Raw genomic sequence first — 13851 nt, 5'->3', positions numbered from 1 at the left:
AATGAACAACATAAACTGATGAACAAGGACTGATCCATAGATGGAGAGGCATTGATTGGACTGTTGGGCCCTGGAGGGAAGGTAGGGGAGGGCGGGGATAAGGGGGAGAGATCAACCAAAGGACTTATAAGCAAGCATATAGGTCTAACCAATGGACATGGACAATGGGGGGGTGAGAGCATGAGGGGTAGGGGGTAGGGGTATAACGTGGGGATAAGGACACATATGTAATATCTTAATCAATAAAAAATATATTTAAAAAATAGAGTTCTGCATTAAAAAAAAAAGAAGAAATTGAGGTTTCAGTCTCCAAGGCTGGCAGGACAAGGTTGCTGGATACTTCCTAAGCTAAACCAGAATATTCAGAAAAACAGCAAGGATTAAGGTTCAGTAAAAAAAGAAGTTAAGCTGATGAGCAGCAGATTATAACCTCAGGAAATTTAAAGTACTAAATTTGGCTGGTCTGAGTGCAGTGTCCAACCATCCCGGCCCCTGGCCTCAACGGCTCCTTTCCTTCTCTTTCTCTTTTTCCGTGGATAACAGCCCATTCTAATATTCCCTCCCACTTTCACTGCAATAAAATCTCAATCACTCATCTGTCACCCCTTATCCGTAGCGCCATGGCGACTACCCACTCAGCTTGGAGTGAGGAACTAGAAAAAGGAATCTCATACCCTTTAGTCCACCTCTTCTCCTTACACCTTTCAGCTTGTCTCCATGATCAGGGATTTTTCTTCCTCTGTGGGGAAAACACATACACCTGTCTCCCCACCAACTGGACAGGAACCTGTACTCTCATCTCGCACCCAATGTAGGTGTGGGCCCCCAACAACCAGTCTTTGCCTGTCCCCGTAACCCACCGTATACTACACAAAAGGGCAGTCCAGATAATCCCTCTCCTCATAACCCTGTCTCAGGACCTACAAGAAACATGTGGATACCCAAAAGGTGCAAAACTGGGAAAAGAAGAACCTCACCCCCAGGGTAATCTGTTCTCCCCTTTCACATCACTAGTGAGGCAACTGAGACCCCTGATCTTTCCCCCCATAAAAATAACATCTAGGTCTCAGTTGTATTTCAGCTCCAGGCCCAGAAAAGCAGCAAAACCAGCCAAATGACACTGTGGCAGCCTCGGGACCAGCTTTTACCTCCCAAGTCACTCAACAAGATCGCTCTCAAGAGACTTCACCAACCAGGCTCTTGGGGAAATGCTACTGCTGCACCCACTACTATCACAGTCCATTCCCCTGTGACCTCAACGGCCAGACTCAGCGGGAAGCAGTTGCAGAAGATAGGACCTTCGCCCCTATCCCATAAAACAAAAAGTTTGGAATGTTAGGTTTGATGGAGCAATTGAGTTGATACCCTTCCCCCAGGTACTGGCTTTTCAGGTCATTTCACTAGGGACATTCCCTTTGCTGAAGACCACATTTCACTTGCGGTGACCACATTCCATTCTCTCCCCTCTGGGTATGCATAAAGAAGTCTCGGCCCAGAAAAAATCCTGCCAAAAGTCCTTTAAAAGCCGCTGACTCCCCTCACTGGGTACTGGAGCCATCCTGGCTCAGCCACCTGGTGTACGGATGATCGAATACATTTATAATCCCTCAAAAAAAAATTACTGTCTCTAACACCATTGTGAAACTATCCAATTTAAAAATCAGGAAACAAGAGATGTGACTTGACTGATAAAAGGGTATAGAGAGTATAATAACTCATGGAGTTAAGATTATCATTAGCATTAATAATTTGCCTTGGGATCTGACATCACTAGAGGGTTTACTTGCATTAGGTACATACTTTGAGGTATTACTGCCCGTAGGTATTAATGTCCACATTTAATAGATGAGAAACATACTCAGAATGATTAAATGAATTGCCCCCAACTTTCTAATGCTAAGCTCAGGTCTTCTTCTACTACCGCAGGTATCTTCCAGACCATGAGTCTCTTCACTATGTTGGTGCTTCCTAACACATTTTTATTCTTGTCATAACCAAGGACTTAACAAGATAGGCCTGAAAACTCTGACCTCTCCCTTCAGAGCCATAGAGATATATCCCTCCATAACTCACATCATCCTATATACTAAAAGGCTAATATGCAAATTGTCCCCTCAGGAGTTTGACCAACCAGGAGTTTGACCACTCACTATGACATGCACTGACTACCAGGGGGCAGCACAGAACAAAGGAAGGCCCCGGCTGGCCCTGATCGTCGGCCAGGCATAGGGACGAAATTTGTGCACGGGGCCTCTGGTATATAATACAAATACATGTGATTCATTCAGCATCATTAGGAAATTATATTTTATATTTTGCTAAAAATTTATTTTTAATCCTCACCCAAAGTTTTTTTTTCACTGATTTTTAGAGAAAGTGGAAGAAAGAGGGAAAGACAGAAATATCGATGTGAGAGAAACACATCAATCAGTTGCCTCCTGCATGCGCCCTGACCAGGGTCTGAGCTGAGAGGAGCCTGCAACCAAGGTACGCGTGCCCTTGACCGAAATCAAACCTGGGACCCTTCAATCCACAGGCCAACGCTCTATCCACTGAGCCAAACTGCCTAGAGCTATTTTGCTAAATTTTTAAATAACAAAATTGTACTTTTATTGCAAGCATTAAAATTCTCATTTAAAACAAAACTAGATTAAAAACTGTCGTAATACCCTGATCTTAAGGAATGTAATAACTTAATTCTTCATTCACAGTTTATAATCGCATAGAAGGCAGTTGGCTCTGAAGTTCCAGTTCTAGAATATCTGGACAGCTTTACTCAGTCAGGTGCCACATTCCTAAAAGTCTGCTCCAGCAATCAGCTGAAAAAGAAAACAGCAGCTACTGACATCCAGGCACTAGCCTGGCACTCACAATTAGGCTTTGATTCTCCCATTGAATGTAACTGCAAATATCCCTACAAAATTGCTCAGCGACTGCAATGGAGTGATACCAAAATAAAAGCCACAGAACCAATTCCACTTCCTACTCTAGCTCCAGCAGAGATTAAAACAGGCACTGTGAACCCTACAAAAATAGCAAATATTCCTCTCAGCTAATGTGAGTGACTGCTGCTTCTCTCTCAGTTACAACATTTGCCTGAGGCTGGCTCCAGGCCACAATGTAAGTCCAACCAAGGCAATTACAAAGGCTGTCTCTGGCAGGCCTCACGGGGGACAGTTGCCTTCCTCACACCACACATGGTGCACAGCCAATACTCTGTAGTCTCTGGAAGGAGTTGCAGGCAAGAACTAAAATCTAAAGATGTTCTTGGTTATTCTATGAAACATTAATTGCTGCTGTGAGGAACTTTGCAGATGGAATTAAGGTTACTAATCAGCTGACCTTAAAATAGGAAGATTAGCCAGGATTATCCAGCTGGGTTCAATGTACTCTAATGAGATGTTAAAAACTTGTATAGGAACAGAGAAAAGAATGAGAGAAGGCAAAGACGATGGAAGCAGAGAAGTGTGGCAGGAGAGGAAGTCAGATTCCAAGGGTGAGAAAGACTGAATGTGCCACTGCTGCTTCGGAGATGTAGGGGCATGTGTGCAAGGAGTTATGGATGGCCCCCAGCTGAAAGCCAGCAAAGAACTGGGACCTCAGTCCTACAGCCGAAAGGAACTGAATTTAGCCAATAATCTGAAAGAGTCTGGAAGGACTTCCCTCCAGAGCAGTGGTTCTCAACCTTCCTAATGCCTCAACCCTTTAATATAGTTCCTCATGTTGTGGTGACCCCCAACCATAAAATTATTTTCGTTGCTACTTCATAACTGTAATTTTGCTACTGCAAACAGTATGTAATTATATGTGTGTTTTCTGATGGTCTCAGGCGACCCCTGTGAAAGGGTTGTTCGACTCCCAAAGGGGTCACGACCCACAGGTTGAGAACCACTGCTCCAGAGCCTCCAGTAAGAGATGTAGCCCTGTCAATACCTTGATTTCAGTCCAGTGAGGCCATGTCGGACTTCTAACCTATAGAACTGAGATAGTAAATCTGTGTTGTTTTAAGTCATTTACCAGTAATAACAAACTAACACATCTCAATGTAAGTCTGCAACTTGTTGAGATAGGGTTTGATCTATTACACAGGTTTTTAAAAGTTATTTGAAATGTTAGTTACTACTATATATAGAAAACCCAAGCTATCTACTTATCTGCCTTAAGAATGTACGATGTGATACAGTTTTATTTCTTCCTTCTAATCTGTATGACTGTTATTTCCTTTTCTTGCCTTACTATACTGGCTGGAACTTCCAGCGTGATGTTCAATAAGAGTGGTGAGAGCAGACATCTGGCCTTGTTCCCCCAAATTAGGAAGAAAGCATCACCATTATGCACAACGTTAGCCCTAAGATTTTTATAGATGTTTTTTTATCAAGTTGAAGATATTCCCATTCCTATTATTTTCTGGGGGGAAAACATCATGAATGGTATTGAATTTTGTCAAGTGCTTTTTCTACATCCATTGATATGATCATATTTTTCTTCTTTAGCTTCCTAATGTGGTGAATTACTCTGAGTGATTTTTGAATATAGAACTAGCCTTCTATACCTGGAATAAACTCCACTTAGTCATGGTGTGTAATTCTTTTTATATATTGCTGAATTCCATTTGCTAATAATTTGTCAAATATTTTTATGTCTATAGTTGTGGGAGATATTGATTTATAGTTTTTTCTTTTTGTACTGTCTTCATCTGGTTTTAGTATGTTGGTAATACTAGCTTTATAACATGAACTGGGAAGTGTTCCCTTCTCTTCAGTTTTCTTGAAGGGACTGTATAATTGATGTCAATTCCTCTTTAATGTTTGGAAAAAAATTTCAGTGAAATCATCTAGGCCTGGGGATACGCTTTTTGGAAGATTACAGGTTGAGAATTTGATTTCCTTACGTTATAGAGCTATTCAAATTATTTATTTCACATTGGGTAAGTTATGACAGCTTTGTGTTTTCAAAGAAATTGTCCCACTTCATGTAAATTGTCTAATTAATGAACATAGAGTTGAAAATGGATGACTTACTGCCTTTCTGACACCCGTAGTCTGTGGTGGTATTCCCTATTTCATTCCTGATGTTGGTAATTTGTGTTGTCTTTCTCTTTTTTTTTGCAGTGTTGCTACAGTTTGTCAATTCTAAGAATCAGCTATGTTTAATTGTTTTTTTCTATTTTCTGTTTTCAATGTCATTGATTTCTTATGTTATTCCCCTCCTTCTGCTTCCTTTGGATTATTTTGCTCTTCTCTTTCTAGGTTCTTGAGGAAGAAACTTAAATGACTGATTTGAGACTTTTCCTCTTTTCTAATGTATGCATTTCGTGCTATAAATTTCCTCCCTTAGCACTGTTAGCTGATATTCCTTTCATTTTTGTAAAGACAGAAAAAGGCCTCTCCTTTTCTTTGCTGTGGCCTTCCACAGCATCTGGTAATTAAACCCCAAGACTGTTGGCTCCTCTGATTCAAACAGTTCCTTCTTTCAAACTCAGCCAGATAAGCTACTCTCAAGGTTGCAATCTTTCATGCCCCTTCTCCCTGCTGTTTTCACAACTCAGGGATAATTCGCACCAAGGAGTTTCTAGTTAGTAGAAAGTTCCCCTCTCCTTTCCCCTTCAAACAAACTTCTTTTAAACTCTTCATACCTTTGTTCTAAGTGTGTTTTACAGGCTTGGAAGAAATACTGATAAGACACTTCTCTAGGACATCTGCTAGACTGTCTCCTGGAAAGCAAATAAACTAACTTTTCAAGACAACCCCTGGTATCTGCTCAACTTCAACACAATCCCCCTCCCTTCCTTGTCACTTAGCAGCTGCAATTGCTTGCTCTTTAAAAACAAAAGCCACTCTTTGGTCCCTGCCCTGTACTGACTAGCAATAGTTGGCCCTTTCCTCCCTTGGAAAGGAAAATAAATTTCCTCACTGCATTTCTTATCTCAGTTGTGAATTCTTTCACAGCCTGCCTCACCAGCCAAAGTCTTCAATGTATTTTTTAAATTTTTCCCTTGAGAATTCTCTTGACCCATGGATTATTCAAAAATGTATTATTTAGTTTCCAATTGTTGGAAGATTTTCCTGTTATGTTTCTGCTACTGATTTCTAGCTTGATTCTATTATAGTCAAAGTACACACTATTTCAATTATTTTAAAATTGCTCAAGTTGGTTTTAGGGCCTGTGACATGATCTACCTTGGAATATTTTCTATGGGTACCTAAAAAAAAGTGTATTCTGTTATTATTTGGTGGAGTGTTCTATAAATGTTGATTACATGTTCTTGCTGATTAGATCTTATTTGCTGAAGGTGTTGTTAAATCTACTTGCTAATTTTCTACCAACTGTTGAAAGAGGAATATTGAATTCTCCAATTATAACTGTAGATTTGTCTATTTCTTCTTTCCATTATATCAGTTTTTGCATCACATAGTTTCACAGTTCTGCGGTCTGGTGCAAACACATTCAGGACTGCTATGTCTTCTAGGTCAATTGACCCTTTTATCATTATATCATGTACTTCTCCATGATCATTTTCTTTGCTCTGGAATCTACTTTGTTTGATATTTATATAGGCACTCCTGCTTTCTTTTGATTACTGTTTACATAATATATATTTTTCCATCCTTTTACTTTAACTTGCCTCTATCATCATTATATTTGAAGGGAGTTTCATGTAGAAAGCATGTAGTGGGGCATATTTTAATTTTTCTTTCAGCTTGAAATATAATTGACATATAGTACCATGTAAGTTTAAGTATACAGCATAATGACTTAACTTACATATGTTGTATAATGATCAGCACAAAAAATTCCATCATATATGGATAAGCAAGGGCATGTTTTCCAATTTACTCTGCCAATCTCTGTCTTAATTGGTATATTTACATCAAATGTAATTAATGAAACATTAGGGCTTAAGTTGGCCATTTTTCTTATTTTTGTTTTGTTTTCTTTCTTTTTTGTTAATCCTTACCTGAGGATATTTTTTCCATTGATTTTTAGAGAGAGTGGAAGGGACAGGGAGAGACAGAGAGAGAGAAACAGTGATGTGAGAGAGACACATCTACTGGTCACCTTCCGCGTTCACCCCGACTGGGCCGGGGATCCAGGTTGCAACCCATGTATGTGCCCTTGACCAGAATCGAACCTGATACCTTTCAGTCTATGGGCTGACGCTCTAACCACTGAGCAACCGGCAAGGACTGTTTTCTTTCTTTTCCTTTGCCCTTCTATAGATCACTGGAACATTTTTTTATAATTCCATTTTGATTATTGTTACATGTATTTCTTTGAATAGCTTTTTTAGTGGTTGCTCTAGGTGTTTCGTTATATACAGGGTTGGCAGAAGTAGGTTTACACTTGTATGTGAAACAGAGTTTATCCTTGTATTATTATTATTTATTGAATTATTGTATTATTTATTATTATCATTAACCTATGTTTGCCCTCCCTTGTATATAAGCAACTTATCACAGTCACTTGGTGTCATTATTTATCAGTTTGAATCAAGTATAGAAACCTTACCTCTCTTTACATCCCTTTACTCTCTCATTTATGATTTTCTTAAAATACTTCTGCTGGGTGGGGGTAGAATTTCAGGTTTCCCATGTTTCTCCACTGACACAGCACAGGAGGAAAGCTTGTTACTTCCTGGTGAGATGAAAGTTCTGGCTCACTACTCAGCCTTCTCTGACACCACCCTGGCAGGGGTAGGTTAGGCACCTCATTATTATCCCTTGGGTAGACCAGATTCCCCATTCAGCCATTGCTGGTATAGGTGGGACTGTGGCCATAGTTTTTTTCTGTGGTGCTTGGTTGTAGCAGAGCAGTTACTGTCTAAACAGCAGTTCTCAACCTGTGGGTCACAACCCCTTTGGCGGTAGAACGACCCTTTCACAGGGGTCACCTAAAACCATCTTGCGTATCAGATATTTACATTACGATTCCTAACAGTAGCAACATTACAGTTATGAAGTAGCAAAGAAAATTTTATGGTTGGGTCACAACATGAGGAACTGTATTTAAAGGGCCAGAACTTTTAGAACCACTGGTCTAAAAGTTTCTGTGTTATCAGGAAACTAGAGGCCCGGTACACAAAAATTTGTGCACTCAGGGGGAGGGGGAGTCCCTCAGCCCAGCCTGTGCCCTCTCACAGTCTGGGACCCCTCGGGGGATGACCACCTGCTGGCTTAGGCCCGTTCCCTGGGGGATTGGGCCTAAGCTGGCAGTCAGACATTCCTCTGGCAGCCCAGGAGCCCTTGGGAGATGTCCACTTGCCAGTGGGGAGCAGGCCTAAGCTGCAGTCGGACATCCTTAGCGCTGCTGAGGAGGCGGGAGAGGCTCCCACCACCACCGCTGTACTGGCAGCCGTCAGCCTGGCTTGTGGCCCAGCAGAGCTCCTACTGTGGGAGCGCACGGACCATCAGGGGGCAGCTCCTGCATTGAGCATCTGCCCCCTGGTGGCAGTATGTGTCATAGTGACCAGTCATTCCCAGTTGTTCTGCTGTTGGGGTCAATTTGCATATTACCCTTTTATTATATAGGATAGAGGCCTGGTGCATGGGTGGGGGCTGGCTGGTTTGCCCTGAAGGGTGCCTCGGATCAGAGTGGGGGTCCAGGGTGGGGATCCCCACTGGGGTCCCTGGCCAGCCTGGGTGAAGAGCTGATGGTCGTTTGCAGTCTGGCCACGCCTCTCGGCAACCCAAACTCCAGCCTCTCCTTTTTTTCTTTTTCTTTTTTTTCCTGGGATTTATTTATGTTCTATAATTGAAACTTTGTAGCCTGGAGTGGAGCCAGAGGGCCAGCCAGGGCAGGTGGGAAGCTTGGCTTCCTCCATTGCTGGGGGCACCCCAAGCCTCCTGCTTGCTCCAGCTCCATGGCTGCTGGCCGCCATCTTGGTTGGGTTAATTTGCATATAGTCACTCTGATTGGTTGGTGGGCGTGGCCTAAGGCATAGCAAAGGTACAGTCAATTTGCATGTTTGTCTTTTATTAGTGTAGATATTGCCCATTTCCTGGTTCTATGACTAGAGAGAGAGGCTTTCCTTGGGCTTTTTTTGGTCTGCACCCATTGGCTTTTCCAGATTGCTAGCTTTGTTAGCTCCAAGTCTGGGCTATAGGAGGCAAAAAGAAAACTGAGGAAACTCACTCCCATGGTGTTCTTAAGGTCTCAAAGTCCCTAGGCAGTCTGCCTTCTTCTCCTCACCTTTCAGTCTCCTATGTTTGTTTTACATATAATGTATTTATCATGAGGAATAGGAAAAAGTATGTACTCTCCATTCCCAGAAGAAGTCTACAAATGGATTTTGTACAACTGCCCCCAACAGTATTTGGTCACTATATGTCTGTTCTCAGGATATATAGGATATATCAAAACTTGTCAAGAAGCCAATAAAAAATATTCTTTAAAAAATAAAGTATCAACAGCAAGTATATATGGTTGGTGCATACTTCTCTAACTTCATTTTTTTCACTACTTCCCTAAACTGGTAATCTCAAATGCTTTTTATTTCATACCCTTATGAGTTCACAGGAAGCATGCACCCTCAATAAATGGATATTTACTTTAATTATGCACAAATATATTAATAAAACACATATATTATAAAACATATTTACCAAATACAAATCTTTACAAGGTGAGAAAAACAAGTGAACATAATGAGTGATCATAATTTCTTTGAGCATCCCAATGACTGCTTTGTGTACCTTCCCCTCAACTTGCACTGCCTATAACTTCAGTATCATTGCCTGTAGGTCCCTGCATCATTTTTCTGATGTCATTGTGCTTTTATATATACTACTAGAGGCCTGGTGCACGAATTCGTGCACCAGTGGGATCCCTTGGCCTGGCCTGGGGGATCAGGACAAAACTGGCTCGCCAATGTCTTCTGAGGGGTCCCAGACTGCGAAAGGGGCAGGCCAGGCTGAGGGACCCCACCGATGCATGGTCAGGGCCGGGGAGGAAAGCGGGAGGATGGCCAGCTGAGGAGGGACCATGGGAGGGTTCCAGGGCATGTCCAGGCCATCTTGCTCAATTCTGATGGGCCGGACGCCAGCAGCAAGGTAACTTACTGGTCAGAGCGTCTGCCCCCTGGTGGTCAGTGCACATCATAGTGAGCGGTTGAGCGGCCTTAGCACATCATTTGCATATTATGCTTTGAGTGAATGGATGACCGGATGACCAGACACTTAGCATATTGGGCTTTTATTATCTAGGATGATTCTCTCTGCCTAGAACCGTCATTCGTCCACCTGGCTATTGTCCTTTCTTCCTCCTTTCCATTCTTTCTTCCCATTACCTCTGCATCCAACTCTACTTGGCTACCTCCTTTGTATTTGGTAAAACTCAGCTTAAATGTCACCATCCCTTAAAGTTTTCCCCAACTCTATCACCTACCACTCCAGATTACTGTAACAAAGGGCATTGATGGGAACAGTAGAAAAACTGACTTTAGATTACTACTTGGGAAAAGAAGTATTTGGCCTTTTGAAGAAAGTTAGCCAAATAATATAGCCCAGGATATGGTCAGCTGTGCATTCTTTTGTCTACCTTTATGACAGAGATGCAAATGATTAACAAGTGAGTGGATTTTGCACCACTGCTGCTCTCTCCTTTTCAAAGCAACCCTCAGCACTTACCTCACTTTCTGGAAGAGCCTTTTAGGTGTCCTCATCACCTCATGCTTGGATCCCTCCAATCTATTCAACAGAACCCTGAACGGTTCCTCACTACTCATATAAATCCAGCTTCCATAGATGTGACATTCAAAGCTTTCTCCATGATCTGGATTCAACCTACCATTCCAGCTTTCTCTACCACTGCTGCACTGCTTAGATGACCAAAAACACATTGACTTCCCTCTCCAGAACCTGCACCACACCACACTGCACCTTTCTGATATCTCAGCACATTTTTGCTCAGAGGTGTCTTCCACCTAGAATACCTTTCTATGTAATTCTGTCTCCCATGTGGCATTGGAATCCCATCCATCTTTCAAGGAATGGGCACACCCCCACCTTCTGCTTGAACAGTCCCGGATCCCCACAATTGAAATGCGACCTTGAACTGTATAACTTTTCATAGTGTTGAGAACGCCAATGCACTTTATCATCCTAGTAGCCCTTTTTATGCTCCTTTTACAAACTCAGCCCAAGTGCCCTGCTAAAGTCATTGCAGCCAATGAAGGAACTGGGGATTCAAATGTGGGTCTTCAGACTCCAAGTACCCTGAGCACACAACATATCACAGACGCTATCGTCAAGAATTTCTTCCTCCTGTGCTCCCAGGGTGCTTTTCTAATTTTAACAGCACGTTACTCCCAGTTCCATTTTATGTTAGAGTTGGTGTATATTTGGTGAAGGGACCTCATCTTGTTCATCCCAGTATCCCCAAACATTCTTTATATATAGCAGGTAGTCAGTAATCAGGCTGGATTTAATTCATTTAGGTTTTTAAATTTACTTCATCTCAAGTTCAAAATTGGTGCTGAAAACAGTACTCCAGAAGCCAGAATGGGGCTGGGAGTGTGGGCTCCTCCCTGAGCAAATTACTCAATACCTATGTCCCAGTCTCATTGGTAAATTGGAGATAATGCCTGCTTCACAGGATTGTTGTGAGGATTAAATTAAGTAATGTACTTAAGGCAGCAACCCAGGGCCTGACACTAATATATATAAGCTGCTAGTATAGATTTCATTTTATGTTACCCCACATGGTAGTACCTCAAAGGTCAAAAAATTCTGATTTCAAAAAAGAACTACTCCAAATCACCAAGAGAAATTTAGACTATGAGAAGTGTAAATTAAGAATGCAAGGAAGTGAACTGGACAAATTTCATAAAGATCTCCCTGAAAAAAATTTACTAGCCCAATACATAAAATCCCCAGTTACCTGGGAAATTAATATATGCTGAACAACTCTATGTGAAATAACTAGGTATTATTATTAGAAGGTATACAAGTGAGATGAGTGTGAGAGATTTTATACATATTTGCCTAAGAAGCAGATGTTAGTCAGAGGCTTTAGCAATTACAGGTGTATGACTACTTCGCCCTAAAGGCAAAGAGCAAGGAGGGACCACAGTCATGCACCCCTCTTAGAGCGCTGCATAAAGCACATTTAATCCTCAAGGAATTTAGAATTTCCCCAGCCCATTGAATAAATACACGAAGGCGTTTACTGACACTGATGAGTACTAGAAACCCCCCACCCCCACCCCACCTCCAAGCGACTGCTGTGTCTAATCTTGACAACGCACCCAAGTACCACACCTCGGTGAGTTAGTTACACTGACTCTTAGTACAGACATGTTAAGCAGGCTGGAGGGATGAAAGCCTTCATGAGCAACAGGTCATTCTTCCACCGAGTAGATCGGTGAAGAAATTTCTACGATTCCTTTCGGATCTAGGCTCCATGATTCCGTGGTCTCTCCTAGGGCTACCTCGCACAGGCAGGGCAGAAGGGTGGCTGTGAGCATAGAAGCGAAGGAAAAGCGAAATTCTGGGCGCGGTTAAAGCCGAAGCGATCAAATTAGCTTCCAGGAGCGGAGCCTGGAGCCAGGGCAGTGACGGGAAAATGATGCAGGCTGGGAGAGGCCGGCATGGACAGAGACCTTCGAACCTGGGTTGGGAGTTAGTTCTGAAATTGCTCGTCTTATCCGCCACGGTTACTGACCTTGGGCACATGCACACCCACCGACAACGGATCTGACTCTGAGTTAGTTGTGTCTTCCAGTTAACATCCCCAAATTAAAAAGTTAATGCAAGTTGGGTTGCAGGCTTTGAAACAATCTGAAGAGCTGGATCCTCTCACGGAACCCCCATTGCACACCATTAGCCCTCTCCCCAGCCCACTTCGGCCTGTCCGAGGCGGACAGAGTTGCACAGGCGGTCGAATGGGGTTCGAATCCAGTCCGAGCCGGGCCTGGCTGAGCCCGGGGATCTGCTCTATTTTTGGACCCCAAAGGCGCCACGCTGGGCCCCCCCACTCGGGAGAAATAGGTTCTGCGCCCACCTTGGTGCTGGGGTCAGGGTCCGAGCAACAACCGAGGGCAGCCTGGTCGGTAAGGCCACCTGACGCGGGCTGCGGCTCTGCCATGGCTGCACTGCTGTATCACGGACGAGGGTACCCGGGAACGCGGCGAGCTCCACACTCCGCCCAGCCGGGGGCTGCCTCCACCAGCCACGGCGCCGCGCCGCGGGGCGGGCTCCCGCTGCCTTCCAGCCAATAGCTGTGCGGAGAGCAAATTGGTTCTGTGCTGATTGAGTGCCAGTGAGTCAGTGCCTCCAGCCACAGAGGTCTGTGCCCTGAGACTACAACTCCCAAGGTGCCGTGCGCCTAATGGAGGCCCGTTTAAGGGGCAAGACAAACAACAAACAAACAAACAACACTGTTGGATGACAAGAGTGGTTTTTCTTCGTTGTTTGGTGACCTAGTTTTTTTTAAAGTTCATCGCTTCTCGGCCTTTTGGCTAAGATCAAGTGTAGTAAAGTTCAGTAACCACTTATACCTCAGGGCTACAACTTGGTAGGAAATTGTTTCTGATGGAAAGAGAATTGGGAGTTACTATTTCTGAAGTATAGGAATCCCAAAGTCTAAGTTTAAACAGCACAGGATAATTAAGACAATTCTGACTTAGTAAAAAAAACCTAGGTTCAAGTTTTTGGTTCCACTATTTATTAGCTTGGTATAACTGGCCCCTCTGAGAGTCCTTGCAGGATTTGGTTGAGGATCAAATGAGATTTGTCAGTGTTTCACACTTATGCGTCAAAGGTCAGAACTTTCACTGTGTTTTAAGTTAATTTCGCTGAGGCATATATTTTAATTGTCTTCATTTGAAGACTTAGTCATCACTGTTGTCAAGGG

General features: G+C 43.0%; 1 protein-coding gene across 1 annotated transcript in view; it reads right to left on the bottom strand.

Moving 5' to 3' along the window:
• Window positions 1–13217, bottom strand: part of GLO1 (glyoxalase I) — a 28416-nt gene extending 15199 nt beyond the window's left edge. Inside the window, exon 1 of the mRNA XM_006775883.2 lies at window positions 13000–13217. Coding sequence (XP_006775946.1) covers window positions 13000–13083 — 84 coding nt within the window. The 5' untranslated portion in view covers window positions 13084–13217. The remainder of the gene's footprint in view (window positions 1–12999) is intronic.
• Window positions 13218–13851: the final 634 nt, after the last annotated feature.

The sequence above is a fragment of the Myotis davidii genome, unplaced genomic scaffold, assembly GCF_000327345.1.
Source record: "Myotis davidii unplaced genomic scaffold, ASM32734v1 scaffold289, whole genome shotgun sequence".
Classification (NCBI taxonomy): Eukaryota; Metazoa; Chordata; class Mammalia; order Chiroptera; family Vespertilionidae; genus Myotis; species Myotis davidii.
The sequence above is the reverse complement of the archived record's forward strand: the minus strand, read 5'-3'. Positions and strand labels throughout refer to the sequence as shown.